The sequence below is a fragment of the Maylandia zebra genome, linkage group LG5, assembly GCF_041146795.1.
Source record: "Maylandia zebra isolate NMK-2024a linkage group LG5, Mzebra_GT3a, whole genome shotgun sequence".
Taxonomy (NCBI): Eukaryota; Metazoa; Chordata; class Actinopteri; order Cichliformes; family Cichlidae; genus Maylandia; species Maylandia zebra.
The window spans coordinates 35,109,204-35,128,778 of record NC_135171.1 but is presented as its reverse complement, the minus strand read 5'-3'; the positions used below and the strand labels follow the sequence as shown (position 1 = coordinate 35,128,778).

The following is a 19,575-nucleotide window of genomic DNA, read 5'->3' as shown; positions in this document are numbered from 1 at the left end:
TGTCCAGCTGTTTGATCTGGGCACTGAATGAACTCTACTTTATTCAGATGAAACAGTGACAGTGTTGAAACTTGTAGCCTGGCACCGACTCACTGATTTTTTGTGGACAGTCTGTGAAACAAATGTAGTGTTTCTTTTTTGTATTTTTTTAATATATATCCAAAGCCACTCAGTCCGATTCTGTGATGTCTGCACTGTGTTAACGTCCCTCAGAGACTTTATCTGCAGAGCTCATCTGTCCCTGTTCAAGAGCTCCTGCTAAGGTAAGATCCTTGATATACATATAATATTTGCCAGACATCATTTTTAAAATAATTACTTCAAGAACTAGTCTGTTTCCAGTTGGATATTCATAAAAAATGGATTGCTTTGTTAGTGTTATAACAATACTTATTATGTGAGAATGCAATATCCCTGAGCAAATATTTAACACATTATTCTCATCTATAATTAAACAGACAAATTCATTTCTGTCTAAAATTGGTACTAGAAAGCTGGGGTCAGAAAAGGCCTGAAGCGGGCAGAATGAATGAAAAGTCTTCCGCAAAAGAGCCCAATTTGGCACAAATTTAAAATTGCGTGGTTTCTCAACCATATTAAAGGTAATTTCTTTTTTATTTTCATTATTCTTAGTTTGACAATTTAATTCAGGCAACATATGGGTACATAGAGTTGAGACTAAAATTAATTACTAAGAAAAGGAGATACATTTACCAAACTTAATCTTATGAATTCAAATTAAATCAGTTGAGCCTCACATCTTTAAGCACAGGCACCAAATCCTTTTGTATATCTGCTGATGTCCTCTGCTGAGCCCACCCTGCTTTGTGCTGGTATGTGTGTTGTCAAGTGGCACTTTCAGGCCGCCCACTTTGGCTACTTTATTTAGACCTTTACAGCGTGAGGGGAGTTTGTTTTTATACCTCTGCATGTTTGTCTACTCCTTCCTGGCTTGAATGAATTGACTCTCGGCAGTTTTTACTGAATTATTTGATATTTTGCTCTTTATTTTAGAGACAGGCAGTCAATCCTTAGTGAGAACTTATCTGTTTTATTCATTATTTCTGCAGATTTACTATTCTATCCTGGGGTCCTGTCTGTCTTAACTTGTTCCTCCATTTATCATTTAATGTCAACTGCTGAATTTTTATTCTTTAAAAGTACAGATAGTCCTGTTTCTGTTGTAACAACATTTCCTGGCATATTATCCTGTTTAAGAGTCTAGACTTTATTCAATCTTTTCATTCCCTTTTCTCGTAATTTCATAGTTTCCAAAAGGAGAAGGCTCCTTGATCGATTAAAGGTTAAAACCTTTTTTAAAAAACTTTTACACTTAACCTAAACTAACTCAAATGTTATTGTTACCTACAGTGTGTTGAACAACATTGATTTTTAAAGTAGCATTTATTAAGAAAGGCCAATAAAAAACGTGGTGCAAACTTAGACATTTAGGCTTTGTAAAATAATATTGCTGTATTGTGGTCACTTCATGGAAAAATCTTTGGGCTGTCACAATGTTATTGGTAAAACATGATTAACTTTGAAATGAAGCTAACCAATGGACAGGTAACATCAAACAACACTGAACTTTCTATGGATATGAAAACACAAGATTAAACTGGAAGCAACACATTAAAAAAGAAAAGAAACTATGACAAAATATATATCTATTTTGAGTAGAAAACTAATACAGTTACGTTTTCTAATGCTGGTTGCAGAGAACATCATCAGAGTACAGAGCTGCAGTTAGGACACCTTTTTGTTTCCATGTTTGTGTCAGTTTGTGTATGTATTTGTCAGTGCAGAGTCTATGGATAAGCTTTTCAGCACAAAAGTTTTTCCATGCAGCCCTCCCAAAATCCCAATTGCATGTTTCTAAACATAAATGAATGCTCACTGGTTGACAAGTCGGCCAGAACATTGAAGTATGAAAAGTACAGACACAGTGCAGTTGGTTGATGGACCAATTTAATGTTCCTCAAAAACAACAGTCATTTAGCATTTTTACTTGCATAAAAAAACAAATACTCCTTGTTAGTGATAACCAATAATGTCACACACACAACTTATTTCTTTGATATGCAAAACTGATTTGATTTAGTGGCAGTGTAAGTTCTTATTTCTCTCAGTGTATTGCTGCTGCAAGATAAAGAAGGAGGCACATTTACAGCTGCACAGCAGATGCTAAAATCCCAGCTCAATAACAAAAGTTCTTTAAAACATTAAATATTCACTACGTGCTGCACACAACTGGTTTATCCAATAAGTTTTCAGAGTCCTAACCCAATTCATCAACCAAATCAAGTCCTCCTTGGCTGAAAAACGCTACATCATCAGCCATTCCAGAGCGTAGCCCTGAGCTATTGAGCAGTGTGAATTCAACCTGTGTTCGTGGTCTGATCGATGTTCTCTCTGGATAGTCTCCCCTGTGTAAACAATACAGTAAGTTGTTTGACTCTGCAGATGGACTCGTATTCATCATTTCTAAAGTGAAACTGTGTGAGATCAGCGGGTGGGAGTTTAGTAAATGCATGCAGAGATCAATTCAAAGCAAAGCAAGGCCAGAAATGCCATGTTTAATCTTGAACATAGTTATTAAAGTTGGGGAAATGCTTTTGCAACATAATGAATCTTTTCATATACACATGTGGTATCGTCAAAGCAGGGTTACTCAGAAGTTATAGGTCGGTATAGAAGGTTCGTACTGTATAATGCATGACAAAGCTATATGGTGAAGTGGCCAAAAGGGCTGAAATGGCCAAAAGGGCTTCCAAAGAATAGAAAAGCCTAGTTAGCGCTGAGACCAAGGAGCATGAAATGCATGAAAACATTTTGGAAAAAGGAAAATTAAAATCAAGACTGTGAGACAGTACCTGATGTGTATTTTTTCTAGTTTTCTAAAAACTAAAAAAAAAGTAACATCAACTTACTGAAGGTTAAAAAAAATAAAAGCAAATGTTTATTTGATAAACACAGTGTGAAAATGTGAAAATTACGCCTCTGGTAGAAAATTTGTTAGTTTGATTTTCCTTCTTCAGAAGCTGCCATGATAGGCAATGCCAAAGTAAAATGTACTAACAATATTACTAAACAAGAGAGGTGAGCCAGAAACAAAACCACTGCTGGTGTTTGGAAATACTGAAAACATTAAATCTGAGTTCTGTTTGCAAGGTCATACTGGTTAAGATCAACTTGAATATAAAGTTGATCTATTGCTGACGCTTTCTAGTCACAAAACTGATATAAGAATGTTTTATTGATGTCAAATGTTTCAAAGCTGAGGACAAAATATCAAGTTCAAGTAAAAGAGGACAATAAATTGAACAATGTATCACAAATGACTGTGCAGCTGTATGAAACGGAAAAATGTTTTGTAATTTTCTATGTTTATTGATGGGTTGAATATTTATTAAGCACTTAACGAAATAAGGTTTTTTCAGCTTGTTTGCCAAAGGTCTTCTGTATTCTAATTCATAAACACAAATATCATTTTGTTAAACTGTTTTAAGAATTACAAGCAACTAATCAAAGGACTTTCTCTGTCACTTTGTTCTCTCCTAAACAGTCATTGTATCTGTAAAACTTCTTGAGTTTTAAGAGGAGATTTGCGAAGAACAATGCCACCAGCCGTCGGTGGTCCTCAAGGCTACACACCACCTGAGGGTGGCTGGGGATGGATGGTGGTGATTGGAGCCTTCATCTCTATTGGCTTCTCCTATGCATTTCCCAAGTCCATCACTGTCTTCTTCAAAGAGATTGAGGTGATCTTCAATGTGACAAGTAGCCAGGTGTCCTGGATCTCCTCCATCATGTTAGCCGTCACGTACGGCGGAGGTGAGCTACAGTACCATCCAAGACAAGCAGCTGAAATCAATACCCAGCTCTTAGCATGACCATACTACATTTATTCCTTTAGTGTTCTGTTACAAATAAGAAAAAAAATCATTTATTTTTGATGAAATACAGGCTTACTGTGTAGCTTTTCAGTCACAGAGAGATCACACATAATCATAATTACTGTGCTGAAAAAATTAAACTGGCAAAACAAAAGTTCAAGTGTTCCATTGAAATGCTGTTGCAACATTATCTTTCTCTGGAGCATATGAATGAGTTTAAGCCTTGCACACCTACCCATTCTTTTCTCTTGTGCTTTGAGACTGGAAGACCACCAGGGGTTTTGTTTGTGTTCTTGCACTGATGAGATGAATGAGACACTTCATGATGTCACTCTGGGCTGGTCAATCAGATGACGATAAAGCCCTTTTCAAGCTCACGATAAATAAACAGAGAGAGATCAGAGTTCAAAGAAGTCCTTCTTGTCCCAAAAGGCCATCTCCTCTGAAATCAAAACACTGCTGTTCTCTTTGCTCTAGTGTGTGATGAACTGGAAAAATGATGACTTAGGCATCTAGTCTCAAGGAAGCTTCGGGAAAGCTGCTTTAGTCTTCCAAACTAATGTGTGAAGTGGGAAGTGTAGCTCCATATAAAATACACTGTCAGTCAAATTTTATACATGGGGCTATGTGTAAAATTGTTTGTAAGATTTGCTAGCAGTAAAATAAAATAGGAAATATGGCCTCACTCAGCTAGCATTACACTGTGTGCATAATGGTGAACATATTGCATCAAAACATCCCAGGTGAAAACATCCCAAGAAACCAAGGTGCCACATGTCTGTTATTTACTCTGAGTATTAAGTTCCTAAGGCGAACAAAAACTTCACATTCAAGTTAAGTCCTCATTACTGTACAACAGAAGTATCGTGTTCCCCGTGGAAGAAATCAATGCTGCTTATTGTTCAGCAACACTTAACAAGCAGCTGCTTCTGGAGAGTGACATTCAGGCATGCAGGAACAATGGTTTAAGGTTATTGAGTTACACTGTAACAGTAACTGATTGTTCTCAACTTGCCTATCTTTACCATGGTGTTGCTTTTTATTTGTAACACATAATGGACCAAAGTGGATGTTTGTTAATCACTTCTTTTTGTTTCACTTGGCTCTTAGAGCCTCACATGCCCTAACAAGTTATGAGCTGCAGTGTCTTAGTATACGTGGATATGTGTAACTCCCTCAATTAATGCAAATGTTTGATGTAAATATACACAGATGAAGGCAAGCTACGCATAGTAATTGAGAACAGAGAATAAGCAAGGCAATGTTTGTCAGCGCCGTGAGCAGATGACAGCTGAGCCTCTTGCCATCTCTATGTTAAACATTCAGAACACATCAGCAGGAGAAGTTCATTAACAGCCCACTGTTGCGTACCTCTGTACTCCTTCAATTTTTGATTCATTATATTCATAATATTCTACATTGGTTTGTCTCCAACCTTTTTATCATAAGCAACCCACCCTGCAACGCAGAAGGAAAGAACTCATTGTTTGTGAGGAGACTGCCTGCATTACAATTTAAAAACCCTTTGTCTTGCACCGTGCTGGCAAATGAGTCTGGACAACCTCTAAACAAAAACTGTCAGTTTCCATTTGGGTTCATTGGCTAGTGCAGAGATTTGGCAGGAAGGCAGAAGTGTCTTCCATGTGGATCCTCATACTCATTTAGGCTGGTTGTTACATGTCTTAGATGGAGATGGTGTTTTGCGACCCGAGCCCTCAGTGCATTTTAGTCATTTGTCTACTAGTCATAGCAATTTTCCTGAGCTGATTTTGAATCCAGTATGCATGAATCTTAATAAGCTGGTTACTGTTTGCACAGTCAGTCTTTCTTTCTCTATAGCCAGTATCAAAATCTAATATTTATATATGTTATATATATATTTATATATATAACAGAAGATTCAGTGTTATTTTAACCCCAATGTACACACCAGTGAGAAAATCACCCCAGTACACTCACACAAATACCCCCACCCGCTTGTCTGAGCTGAGATATTTCTAATGATCATTTCAATTGTGTTTGGAGTACATTAAAAAGAGCTCCAAAACAAATTATTCTTCTGTCAATTTTTATGAATATCTGGATCAAATAAATGATTATTTCATTGCAGCTTTTGTGGTTTTTCTGACAGATCGCATTATTAATGGCTTGGGAGCACATCTACTGCAGTGCAGCACTGACAAAACTGATTGCTGAAGTTGTTTGAATTTTCTGAGACACAGCTGTGGCACTAGAGCCCTCTGGTGGTTAAAATTAGAATTGTGCCTTTGAATAGATGAAAAACATGTAGCGACATGATATATATGCTATATTTATATATTTACTATATTTGTTCTTTGTTTCTTTTGATTCAGGTCCAATCAGCAGCATCCTGGTTAACAAATATGGGAGTCGTCCCGTTATGATGGCTGGAGGATGCCTGTCAGGATTGGGCCTCATTGCTGCTTCTTTCTGTGAATCTGTTCAAGCACTGTACTTTTGCATAGGTGTTCTTGGAGGTACCTAGTTTTTAATATTTTCAAGTTTGTTTGTTACTAACTTGTTTTTTTTGTACACTGTTGTTTTTTCAAACACTGTTTCATGCTCATTTTTATACATATTTTTACTGAATCTTTCAGGTCTGGGATTGTCCTTCAACCTTAACCCTGCTCTCACAATGATTGGAAAGTACTTCTACAACAAGCGACCTATTGCTAATGGGCTTGCCATGGCTGGAAGTCCTGTCTTTCTTTCTACCCTAGCTCCTATTAATACTTGGCTCTTTGATCAGTTTGGCTGGAGAGGAAGTTTTCTGATCCTGGGTGGCCTGCTTTTCAACTGCTGTGTTGCAGGTTCCCTCATGCGACCTATAGGACCAAAACCCAAGCCTGCAGAGAAGACCACAGAGAGGAAGACTGTGTTGCAGACCATTAACAGCTTTATCGACCTCACTTTGTTCAAGCACCGTGGCTTTTTGCTCTACATAGTGGGAAATATTGTCATGTTTTTTGGCCTCTTTGCACCGCTGGTGTTCCTCTCTAATTATGCCAAGAGTAAACACATTGCCAAAGAGAAGGCAGCTTTTTTACTGTCTATCCTCGCTTTTGTTGACATGTTTGCCCGACCCTCAATGGGCATGGTGGCCAATACCAAGTGGGTCCGTTCCAGGATACAGTACTTCTTTGCTGCTTCAGTACTGTACAACGGCGTGTGTCATGTCCTAGCTCCAATATCAGAAGATTATACAGGCTTTACCATTTATGCCATCTTCTTTGGGTTTGCTTTTGGCTGGCTGAGTGCAGTGCTGTTCGAGACGTTAATGGACCTAGTCGGAACGCAGCGTTTCTCCAGTGCTGTTGGGCTTGTCACTATTGTTGAGTGCGGTCCTGTATTATTAGGTCCGCCGTTACTTGGTGAGTACCCCACTAATGATAATAACTACTTACTATATACTTACTATAACTACTTACTATACTAATACACTTGTATATATAAGTTATACAGTGGATTGTTAAGCCACTACTTAATTTTATTTTTTAACTGGCTAGCAGAGGGCACTCCTTGAGTCTCAATAAGAAGTGCAACTGTATAAAAAAATGGCCTTGTTGGTCACTCAATCTTTTACTTCAGTAAAGACTTCGCTTATAGGTTTATGGTCTCAATCTCTAGTTTCAGCTGTTACACAACACAATATTGTCTTCATTTTGTAATTTTGATTTAGACTGCTAGATTATCCATCCATCCATTCCAGCTGTCACTGGGCGTGAGGTGTGGTCTCCCCAGACAGGTTACAAGCCCATCACAGGGGCAACACATAGACCCTTACACTGTTCCACTAGAATAGACTATCGCACATTATGTCATTGAGTGTAGTACCTTGTAAGTGAAAAGCCATGAGCATGTAGGGTCTGTAGTTTTTCAGTCAGTACCAGCCCTTGCACTACTATCAAAACACACAAAGGGTAACAGCTAAAATATCCATCTGAACAATTCTGAATGTGAGTGCACAAACCAAGACTTACATTTTTTATATACAGTTTATGCACAGAAACAAATGATCCTGTATGATGTCGTTTTGTCTTCACAGGGAAGTTCAAAGATGTCTACCATGATTACAAGTACACCTACCAGGGCTGTGGGATCATCCTCATAGTTGCTAGTGTCTTCCTGTTTGCAGGAATGGGGCTGAACTATCGGCTGCTGGACAAAGAGAAAAAAAAGGAGGAGAGGAGAGGAGTGGTGGGAGTTGGAGAACAAAAGTCCAACAGGGACAATGCTGCCAAAGAGGTGGCAGAAGCTAGGAATACAGAGGACACTGTATAAAGTCCTGCATCAAGTCAATTTACAACATGGGTCAATTTATTGTCCTTAGTGAGGTAATTTTTCATCAAAAGAAACATGCTTTTTCAACAGGCAACAATAGCATTAATTCCTCATCAGTTTGATTATGCATTGTTTTTGAAGCCCACCATAGAACTCATAGTCACAATTATAAAAGTCCTTTAAACACAAATACACAATCCTCATTAAATATATGCCTCTTATATTTATACTTAAACCTCATAAATATAGTAAATAAGCAATTTAAATTACGTCTGTCTTATTGGTAATAATCATTATAACATTCTTTATAACTTTATTTCCTTTAGCATGTTAACCTTCTGAAATGTACAATCACATAATGAAAGTGTTTTGCTCTCGTTTGTTTGCTGTTACCAGTAGAAAGCTTTATTTTTAAGAGACACTTTCTCTTTTCTCACTTCTCTCTCACGACATTTATAAGACAGCATGAGCTTTCCAAGCACATCACAGCAAAGTGCAATTTTTTTTTAACTTTCAGAAGTATCACCCATGCCACTTTGTTTATTCCATAAGCACATTCATTCTCATTCTAAATTCTTTTAAATGTTATTTTTTTCTGGTTCATTGTTGATAATGCATTATGCCAATTATAAAATAATTCTGATGTTTAGCGGTTTGCCTTATGATGGAAAACATGCCACTGACTGCAAAAAAAGGAATTTTGTGGAAAAAGTCAAATAAAAGGCTGTTTAACAAGGATGTAATACTCCACTGTGTCTTGTGTCTTGTTTTTTCTTGAATCTAAGATAGAAATATGGTATGATATTTTTGTTATGTGCTAACATAATTTATTTAAAAATTAAATCTTAACGTCAGGAAAAAAAGAATAATTCTACATTATTATTTTGTTTGTAATATTTTTTACATATCAGTTTTGATACAAGAGTTCAGAGAATAATTAATATTCTCCACTATGTACCAAACTGATTGATGGTTTCAAAGATACAAAGTGCTGTTCTTATATGACATATATCACCTCCAACTGCATATCTGTGCTAAATTAGACCCTTGACTATAACGTATTACCTTCATTTTTCATTTTATAATATAAAATTTTGCTTTATTTTGCCAATTTTACACATTAAATATTAATTAAAGGGACACAGCATCCGCCCACCAAAAAAACAACTTAATTTTGTGTATATACCACTGCTACCACAAACATTATTCTTATATTATTATTATTATTATTATTATTATTATTATTATTATTATTATTATCATCAAGAAGAAGAAGAAAAATAAGATAATAAAAAAATAAAGTATGATATTTAAATAAACCTGAACGACACAAGAATAGTCTTCACTTAAACAGTTGGGCAAGAGTCCTTCCTCGCCTCGTGCAGGGTGGTCGCGTTATAACCGTTAACCAAGTTTAACAGGTAACGTTTAAAAAAAATGTCATAGTTTACACGTAGTACCTAGTAAATTACCACATTGATGTTTATTAAGTAACATTCTAAACTACTGACTATTATTATTGGTTTTTTATCTTGTATTTTGTGGGAATTAACGCTGCTCTAATATACCGGAGGTAACTGTTAGCTGTTGTCTGCGAGCCTAGTTGACTCACAAATAAAAAAGCTAATTACTGTTAGCTAACCAGCTAATGTTTAGGGTTATTTGACTTGTGAATATTAGGTAAAAAGGGAAGATAATAGTTATTTGTAGTCTTCTGGCATTTCTGTGGTGTTTATTAACGATGTCTTGGTTTAAAACACCGCATTATTAAATAACTAGGTTATTGCTGTATGGCTATTCCAGAATGGAGAGAGATCAGCGTTTTAGCTTCAAGCTGTTGGTGCCTCCCAGGGTGAATAACGGACCAATATCTGCGGTTCAACCTCAAGAAATAGTTGAAGACAGAGGGAATTTCATGAAAGCATTGCAACCTGTAAGTCAATAAATAGTTCGTTATAATTAGTTAATAATTAGAAGCTAAACAATGATGAAAAAACTCAAAGCACCACTATGCTAGCTCAGCAGTAACTATTTAACCTTAGCAATGACCATTGTATGTGTGTTGTCAGCAGCATTCTATGAGGCAGTAATTATTAACACACATGACATTAAATATTACTGCTCTTTTCCACCAGAGTTACAGTGAATGCTTTGACAAAGAGAAAAACATCCTGTTCCCCAATACAAACATGGTTGCACCAACTAAACCGCCCAAACAAGGTATTTGTGTGTCTTTGTGTTATTTAACAACACCAGTTCTATCACTTCCAACAGAAGAACTGCACTATAAATATTAAACTAATTATTGTTTCCCACTAAAGACTTTCTGAAGATGAAACTCATGCAACCAATGGAGAAAGACGGGGTAAATATTTCTATTGCACAGAAATGTGCAGCATGAATATGTCTGTGTGTGTCATTTTACTTCCTAAACTGTGGATGTTTTCCAGAATAATTGCAATCCTGGTCAGCTTTATTCAAAGCTGTTTGATGAAGTTGAGAAAATTAAGTGTTGGAAGGTTAAAGTTTATTCTGACACTGTGGAAAAGGAAAGAAGGCTCCAAGATAACAAAAGAACAATTGAAACACAGCGCAAGGCAATTCAGGAGTTGCAGGTGTGTACCCCACAGACTGATCTTATTTGATCTTATGCTTATCTCTGTCTATCTACTTATGTACAACATTTACAACAGGAAGAGATAACTTTGAATTCTTTAATGTATTTTCTGTCTGCAGTTTGGAAATGAAAGTCTCAGCATAAAGCTGGAGGAGCAGATTAGTGAAAATGAAGAACTGAGAAACAAGTATGTGTGATTTGTGAAACTAAGATAAATATGATGATCTGATTACATTTAGCTTTGTTTTGTTCCTTTAATTGTGAAATGCTAAAAACTCAATTTTTAAAATGCAGAAACAATTCAACATGGAACTTGTGCAATATACTCAAGGAAACCTTTGACTCGTCAGTTGAGAAAATACATTTATGTAAGTAAAAATTCTGGTGATCTGGAGAATACTTTTCTTTATCAGCTTTAGTAAGTGCAGAAATAAACGGTACATTGCTGTGAATGTTTTGCAGTTGAAGCTGAAAGAGAGGAAACCCACCACCTCCTTACTGAAAACAACGAAAGCGTTAAGGTAAAACACCACAAAATATTTGCCAGTAGTAGCTTTTAATTTATTATATTTTGTTGACCAAAACATTGTAAAATGATGAGGTTTGATTGCCAGTTTATTACTTTTTCATTTAGAAAATGATTGCCGCATTTGAAATCCTACGTGTCCGAGTAGAAACTGATCAGCAAGAGATGCAGAAAGGTATATATATATACATTTCTTCTTGCCGCTATTACGCCAAAATGTTATGTCTTTTACTCAATAAAATGCCTTAAATGTATTTAGGCTTTAAGTGGAACTAGATGAATTAGTGACACTTTGACCATCAACACAGCATGTTTTATTGTTTTTCAGTCAAAGAAGACTTACTGCAATTTGACCATCTACAAAAGAAATATCAGCAGGAATTTAAGATAAAACAGGAAGAGGTTGGTGGGGGCAAAAAGCCCTTCCATCAGTTTATTTGAGGAACTTTTGGCATGAAATATATTTCCACAAATTTTACAAATTTTGACACGTTAATGACTGACATGTTCTTTACAGATAACCATGCTTCAATTAAAACTTAAGGATAAGGAAACCCAACTACAGAAACTCCTGCTGGACCTCGATGAAACTCAGAAGCACTGCAATGAACTTCAACAGTCAACAAGTAACATCATAATTAGATCTGAAGATAAGCTGTGAATGTTGATTTTATAAACTTTGCTACACTGGTAATAAAAACAGTGTGTTCATAACAAGACATTTTTTAAATATTACTCAGTATTAAATATGCAGAAGTATTAGAGTCATGACAGTATATTTGGATAGATGCTCATTAACATGAGAAAAGGTGCTTAGTATAAGGTGAAAATGTTTTATTTCTTTTCCAGACTTCAGGTCAGGTTAGTACACTTTGTTTTGGGGATATTAATATTATATATGTGCTTTTATAGATCATCAATTTGAAGTTCTCAAAAGTGCAAAAGCTGAACAGGAATCTCTTCTTCAACAACTGAATATTGCTGAGCAGCGCTGCAGAGAGACTGAGGTGAGTATCTTGAGATTCTTTTCTTTGTACTGAAATTGGGCTCTTGTGTTGCATGCAATATGCTTTAACTGAAATATTAATAACCCAACAAAGAAAAATCAGGAAACTACTGCTGCAGCCTTGGAACAAAGTAAAAAAGAGTATGCTGAGGTCATCCAAAGCAAAGATCTCAGTTTACAGGAGCTCAACAGAGTCAAAAACCAGCAAGCAGAGGAGCTAGAGTGCATTCAATCAACCATTCAAGAGCTAAAGACTTCACTAGCACTAGAGAAAGAGAGGTATATTAAACTCCTTCATTCACAGTGTTTTCTAGATAAAGTACAGTGTTTCCTCATGTCATTATATTCTTGTTTTTACTTTTCTGAAGGGCCAAAGAGCTTGAGGATAAACTTATAGAAAACAACACTGAACTTGAAAGGAGAAACACAGTTTTAGGTAAGTCCCACCGGATAACATGTGTTGATATTTTTAGGTGATGTGGTTTCAAGTCGAAAGAAATATTTTACTCAACAGGGGAAACCTTTGACCAAGCTACAAAGAAAGATGGCCTAATCCAAATTCTCAAAGATGAACTGGTACGGTTTATTTGAAGGGAAAGTGTACGATTTCTCTCTAAAACCAGTCCTTGCATGCCCAAGTCTGTTACATACCTTCAAAACAATATGTGTTCTTGTTATTAGGACACAAAATCTAAATCCATTGAGTCAGTGAAGGCTAAAATTCAGTTCACTCAAGCTAAAATGGAGGAACTCATGGCTGAGCTTTCAAAGAAAACTGAAGAAATCCACTTGGTTAAGGTGATATAAGTAGATAAATAGATACATAATGCAAAAAGAAAAGACGATCTGTATCAGATAGCCTAATAAAGATACTTAAAATTGTTTGTCCTTTTTCCCTGATACAGAAAGAAGCAGAGAATGCTTTTGCTGAAAATGATTCACTGAAAAAGGCTTGTGAAGCTGCTGAAAAGGAAAAAGAACATTTACAGGAGAAGTCCACTTTGACTCAGGTATTTACATGTTTTTAATTTTGTTTCTCATCCCCTCACCTCTTATCCACTAGAGAAAGCTGTTTATGTGTTTGGTAGTAAAATATATTCATTGGGTTGAAATATACAATGCATTGCTTCTCTGCAATATACCTGCAGATCAAAGTGCAGGTGCTGGAGGAACAGCTGTGTACTGAAATGAAGAAAAATAAGGAATGCAACGTTCAGATGGAGCAGCTGAGGAAAGACATTTTGCAAAATGAGTGAGTTATTAATAGACAGCCATTTTATCATATTAGCATATATAATATTTTATTACGCTGTTGTAATATGTTTCATTTTTTATTTATGTCATTTTTAAGAGTAAAGTATGAAGAGTTATTATCAAACTTTAATGAGCTGCAGTCTGAGAAGACAGCCATTCAAGAGCAGTTTGAAAATGGATTATCTAACGTGCAAACTATTGAGGCAAACATGAAGGTTTGAATTTTATTATATTATTGTCATTTTTATTATTATTTGTATTATTATTAATTCATTTATTATATGAATCACAAATTCTGAAAACTGTTTTGACTCAGGTGAGTGAGGAGAAGGCATTAAAACTCGATGGAGAAATTCAAACGCTGGTGGAAGAAAACAAGACTTTACGGTGAATATGCACTTCAGAGGCTTAAAGATACTTTTTCCTGATTGGAATGCACAGTTTTTGAGATTTAAATATTAATTTTCCATGCAATAGAGATGAGTTAACTGCAGTCAAAACCAAAATCCTGGGGAAATGTGTACAAACAGAAACTCTGCAGAAGCAAATTGAAGAAAAGGTAAGCATCTTAACTAAATTATTAGTAGAAACAGGGATTTATAAAGATGCTTATTCTAAACATGTTCATTATGACTTCTTTATGCTCTGTGTGAACAGTATGAGCAACTTCAGGTGAAAATCACAGAAAAAGAAAAACAGATCAAAGCTGTGGAAACAAAGGTGAGTGAAAAATGTGAAATTGCAAATACTGTTGTTATTGATCATTTTCTGGAACTAAACAAAAAATCTTTGCTTTTTAGCTGTGCAAACTCAGAAAACAATATGAAATTAAATTTAAAGCCCAGGAGGAATACAAGAAAGAGGTTTGTAATGACCATGAAACTCTAGCTATAAAAGGAGTGGAATGGTATTTATTGTCCTCACTTGTATATTTTCAGAATAAAATGCTTAAGAAACAAATGGCACAGGAGATTGCAAAATCCAGTGACCTTGAAACAACGGTATGGGGATGGTTTGCTTTGTGTTTTTATTTTCCAGTTGTTAATACGTATGTGAACTATTTAAGCTAATCAGTATTAGACTGGAAAATTAAGATGCTGCTTTAATCTTTAGATCAACAGCCTTCAAAATGAGTCCCAGAACCTTAAACAACTCAAAGGAGAAGAACATGAGAAACTGCTCAAGGCTCTTGAGTCAAAATCGACTTTTGCAGCAGAACTTGAGAAAGAGGTTACTTTTTTATTTTTCAATTTGTAATTTCAATTTAATTAACATTTACCTCCTTCAAATTGAATTTACAATAATAGAACCAATTTGTGTTGTAGGTCCAGAAACTTAGAATAACAGCAGCAGAAGCCATTAAGAACAAGGAGGCCACAGAACTTAAATGCCAGCATAAGATTGGAGATATGGTCACTCTGATGGAAAAACATAAGGTAAAGTTATTATAATGGCCTTTTTGCTGTCTGATAAATATGTCTCATGTATATTGTGTTGGAATGAACCCAACTTGTCACTACCAGAGCCAGTATGACCGGATGGTCCAAGAAAAGGACGCAGAACTTGAAGAGAAGAAGAAGAATGAGATGGAGGCGACTGCTCGTGAAAAATCACTGGTACCAAGAAACATGCTAAGTAGCACTAATAATGATTGACCAGAAAATATGTCATATCCTAACATTTGCATCACAAATTTCTCTAAATCAGGAATTGGACCTCTCAAAGCATAAGTCTGAAAATGAGAGGCTGAAGAAAGAGCTGAAGGCAGAAACAAGAGAGAAGGTATATCCTACTTTAAATCAGTTTATGTTGGATTTATGAATACAGCTGTTTGTTTGTCATACTTCTGAGAGAGACAGCTCACAATGTAACAAACACTTTGAATTTAGAAAAACCTCAGAAACAAAACAAGTGATCTGAAGCAGGAAATGTCTGTTGTGAAAAGGACTCTGCTGTCACAAGGGAGCGACAAACAGGTACAGTGCATGCAGCTCATAGGCTGCCACTAGATGGCATTCTTTGTCATTACTTTTAGTTGACCCAAAATTGTATGTGTACTACTACAGGTAGCTGCCTCAAACTATAAACAAGGGAAAAGTTCAGAGGTTCCAAAAGAGAACTCTTCAAAGAGTCACACATTTGACTTCTTCAAGGCCAAGAAAACTTCCTCCTACAGCAAAGATGGTCAGAGTTTGGCCACTCGTACAACATATGTGAGTTTTATCGACCAAAATGTTTTCAACAGATTAAGCACGTTTTGTTTCCGACATTTTTGTTTAAGGTAAGCTTAGAAAATCAGATGATTAAGGTTTTTATAACTACAGATTTCTCAAAATAGCCTTTTCTACTTCAGATATAGTACATCCTTGGTTTTGGGTATTATGAAAAATAAATACAACCCCAATTGAATTTGCTGAACTGGTATTTATTAGAAAAATAATCCATGGTACCAGGTTATAGGTAAAGACAAAAACAGAACAACATTCAGCTGAGTCAGGATCAGCCGATATTTGGTCTAAGTGATTGGTGGATCAAAACGGACAAATAGATTCATTTATTATTTTTCCATAATATTTGCGAAGATTTTAATTGCCATTTTTTGGTTTGTTTTTTTTGGTGGACATGGTGTTTTAGCCTTTCAATTTGTAGCCCTATAGCTATTCATAATGTTTATTATTCACCTGGATTTTATTTAGAGAAAGAAAAGAGATTTTAAATGTATTTATTGTGTATGAGTAAAAAAAGGTATATATTCATATGTTTGAATGAGAGTCTCAAATGTGCCATGGGAACTAAAAATGCACCAGAGTTGACAGATTTATTTAGAAACCATCAATTAACAAGAATAGCAGTGTGAATATGAGCATGGGTGTTACGCATTGGAGAAAACATTTAAATTCATGAAGAGCATCTCTCAGAGATTAGTAAGCTAGCAGCTTTTATAGGGCCTGAGAATACTGGCGCCAGATACTCTTAGTCAGTTCACATGGAAGACTCTGCTAATAATTGCCTATAGCTGTAGGGAACGACTGCAAAACTTTGTGTGTGAGTGCAAAGCAGTACAATGTAACCTTATTACCACAGCCTTTTTCTGAAACAACTTTGTTTGAATTGTTGTTAAGGAATCTGCTACTGAATTTATCAGAGCATCATGTGGAACACCAAAATCCAAGGTAGACTGCAATTTAACCTATTCATAAAGTAGATATATAAAATGGCTATAGTGACAGAATAAATTATAACATAATTCATGTATCGATATGCTTTTATTTACTTTAAGTTTTATGATAAATGATTGCACTGACTTTGAATTGTAGTGCATCAGCAGTGAAGACATGAAAACCCCAAGAAGTCTTACAAACCATATTGCTGGAACAACAAAGATCAAAGTAATATAGTATACCATTCTGACATTTTCCAAAATTGAAAAAATATGAATATATTCACTGACATTTACTCCCCTATAGTCCTACAGAATAAGGACTCCCCCTTCTGAACAGTCAGCACAGTGGGGAAAGAGCGCCATTGAACTTGACCCCAAGTCTGACAGCTCAGATCAAAATGATCTCTTGGTAAGCAATGTTTTTTTGTTTTTGTTTTTTCGGGTTGGGGGGTGGGGGCTTGTTAATATTTAAAAAAAATAATGGCATAAACCTTGCAGGTTATGTGAATGTGATTTTACCATTTCTGCAAATTCGCTAGGACAGATTAATGTGTATTCCTCTGTTTCTTGTCTTGATAGACCTTTACAAATACACCTGCACATAAAAGTTCAGATTCACAATGTAAACTCCACATTCTCAAAAAGGTAATGTGCCTTTATGATCCAACAAAGTGGCATATAATATACTTACTTTGATTTTTAAAAATCCCTATATGTGTGTATGTGTGTGTTATTTTTACAGAATCAGAGCCCACTCATTCATAAATCACCAGGAAACTCCTTAAAGCTGGCTGCAATGAAAAGAATGAGAGATGCTGGTTGGACAGCTGTTACTGGCTGTGACAAAAAAAAGAAGAAGACCAATGAGAAGATTTTTGCCTAAGTATGGCTGTTAGGTCAGATTAGCAGTAATAACAATATTGGTAGAGGTGGGTGACTTGAAATACAGTTCTATTGAGAATGAATAAATAATACACGATTGACTGAATAACAAATAGACTAAAAATAACACAAAAACATGAATGGAATATGTTTCTATGGTTCAACTAAAACATAGTGTCAATGAGAAGAAGGTTTTAGTGTTAAGATGCCAGCTTTTAGTAAGTTTATTTATGGGTGTTTAGGATTAAATTTCTACCTACTACAGAGTCAATGTCTTTACTTATGTATTACTTTGCTGTTGTGCTAATGTTTGGAATAACTCATCTTTAATGTTAACGTGAAATCTAATATGTTCTATCACAAGGTTATGTTGCTGATCTTTGACAATTTCTAGTTGTTACAAGTTACTCTGTTAATATATTTATGTATTCTGGTGTTGTAAAAATAAAAGCAATGTTCTCAAAAATCAGTTTTGTACTTGTTTGCATGTCCTACCTATTCTCATTTTCCTTTTCTAAGGACCACTTTTCTCTTATAAAGACCATCATAGGAGTTGTATTTCAGTCTTGAAAGTATATTGGTTACATTAGTTCAGTACATTGGTTTTACCCACTCCTAAACTGTAGATTTCAGACTATAGAAACTCTGTGTCTTTAATGGAGAAACTCAAGGTGGAATTGAGACTGGTCTGCAGGAGCTGTTGGTACGTTGTCGTAGATTGGATGGCCATCATAAAGTCCTCCAGAAATAACGAGTGTGTCATCATCTGCCACAAATGTATCTGTTTAAAATTAGATTAGTATTTTTAATTGCCAATAGTAAATAAAAGGGTTTGAACTAATTGTTTGATGAAGGAGAGTCCCTTACCTGTGTATTGAGCATTATTGAGAGGTTGGTGCAAGTACTGTATTTTCTGTTTGCATTTGTGAAACATAAGAAAAACCAACAACACAGCAAATGCTCCAAGTACAGTGCTGAAGACAATAGTCATATTCCTTTCAGAGACATTGAGGCCCACATCTAGCAACAAAGTAAAACAGCAAGAATTACCATAATCAGCAAATTATATTAAAAAAAAATGAATAGTTGTTGATAAAACTGCAGATAAGAATGGAGCCTTATGCTTACCTTGTCTGGTTCTGTTCATGGTAGTATGAGTTGCATTTTCAGTTGTAATTACTGGAGTACTTGGTGTACTTGAGTTATCTACTGTGGTCTGGATTGCTGCCGTTGTTTGTGCAGTAAATGTTGACATTTGAGTGCTAGAGCTTGTAGTCCTCAGAGTTGTACTGTTTGTTAGAGGAGTCAAGGTGGTTGCTGACTGAGAAGTCTGGTAGTGACTTGTCCTCTCGGTTGTTGCCGCAGTGGTGCTAACGACAGTTTTGTTATCCAACTGTGTGCTGGTATATAGTGTTGTCTCCTCAGTCAAATTTGAGATTGGTGAAGTAGAGTCAGACTGAGTTAGTGTCGTAAGGGTCGTTAAGCTAAAGGTTGGTTGAGGAGTGCTAGTCCCATTTTCTGTTTGGGCCACACTGAACAAAAGGGCCAGATGGCAGTAAGCCAGGGCAGTAAACTTTACATCCATGGCCTTTTAATCTGGAACTAGAAAGAAAAACATTAGCTGAAATCAAGACTGAACAAGACTAGATGTGATCTTTTTAGTTAAATTACACAAACATGTAAATCCCTCTTGTGAAATTTTAAGTAAATTCAAACCGTTTAAAAAACTAATTCTAAAAAAAAAAAAAAAGAAAGAAAAACCAGCTCACCTTGTTTAGTTAATAAGAGTGAAAACAGCAGCCTAGTTTAGTTTAATTCTCTGGTTGAAAGTGTGCCTCCATGTCTCAACTGACTGTTCACTTCCTGGATTGAAAGTGGCTGATACTATGGCAGGTGAATGTGGGCAGGGCAGTTTTACCCTTAAACTTC

At 35.8% G+C, this 19,575-nt stretch overlaps 2 protein-coding genes, 1 long non-coding RNA gene and 1 other non-coding gene across 8 annotated transcripts; 2 read left to right on the top strand and 2 right to left on the bottom strand.

The window, feature by feature from the left end:
- Positions 1-8,934, top strand: slc16a1a (solute carrier family 16 member 1a). The gene is made up of 5 exons (XM_004547586.2): positions 1-263; positions 3,566-3,834; positions 6,251-6,394; positions 6,515-7,288; positions 7,963-8,934. The coding sequence occupies exons 2-5, from the start codon at positions 3,618-3,620 to the stop codon at positions 8,196-8,198; spliced, it is 1,371 nt and encodes a 456-aa protein (XP_004547643.1). The 5' UTR covers positions 1-263; positions 3,566-3,617; the 3' UTR covers positions 8,199-8,934.
- On the bottom strand, positions 3,720-9,591 carry LOC143418664 (uncharacterized). 2 transcript variants are annotated; one of them, XR_013098694.1, is made up of 5 exons: positions 9,519-9,591; positions 8,004-8,075; positions 7,752-7,818; positions 4,132-4,269; positions 3,720-3,839 (listed from the first exon to the last, which is right to left on the bottom strand). It is a non-coding gene; the product is annotated as an uncharacterized LOC143418664 (long non-coding RNA). The 2 variants fall into 2 exon arrangements; XR_013098695.1 differs by having other exon boundaries at positions 3,733-3,864.
- sycp1 (synaptonemal complex protein 1) lies at positions 9,463-18,115 on the top strand. 4 transcript variants are annotated; one of them, XM_012918101.2, is made up of 35 exons: positions 9,463-9,619; positions 10,002-10,131; positions 10,334-10,418; positions 10,520-10,563; positions 10,649-10,813; positions 10,935-11,002; positions 11,110-11,183; positions 11,278-11,336; positions 11,450-11,516; positions 11,670-11,743; positions 11,859-11,967; positions 12,254-12,348; positions 12,442-12,626; positions 12,716-12,783; positions 12,862-12,923; positions 13,029-13,145; positions 13,253-13,357; positions 13,496-13,599; positions 13,699-13,816; positions 13,918-13,988; positions 14,079-14,160; positions 14,259-14,321; positions 14,402-14,464; positions 14,540-14,602; positions 14,715-14,831; positions 14,927-15,037; positions 15,125-15,217; positions 15,309-15,383; positions 15,491-15,577; positions 15,668-15,814; positions 16,724-16,774; positions 16,919-16,990; positions 17,069-17,173; positions 17,344-17,409; positions 17,507-18,115. In XM_012918101.2, the coding sequence occupies exons 2-35, from the start codon at positions 10,003-10,005 to the stop codon at positions 17,645-17,647; spliced, it is 3,135 nt and encodes a 1,044-aa protein (XP_012773555.2). In that variant the 5' UTR covers positions 9,463-9,619; position 10,002; the 3' UTR covers positions 17,648-18,115. The 4 variants fall into 4 exon arrangements, with proteins under 4 accessions (XP_012773555.2, XP_076740396.1, XP_076740397.1 ...); XM_012918102.2 differs by lacking the exon at positions 9,463-9,619 and adding an exon at positions 9,630-9,771; XM_076884281.1 differs by lacking the exon at positions 14,540-14,602.
- On the bottom strand, positions 17,856-19,543 carry si:ch211-105j21.9 (uncharacterized). Its single transcript, XR_013098693.1, has 4 exons — positions 19,416-19,543; positions 18,775-19,248; positions 18,514-18,666; positions 17,856-18,427 (listed from the first exon to the last, which is right to left on the bottom strand). It is a non-coding gene; the product is annotated as an uncharacterized si:ch211-105j21.9 (transcript).
- Between the last annotated feature and the right edge of the window lie 32 nt (positions 19,544-19,575).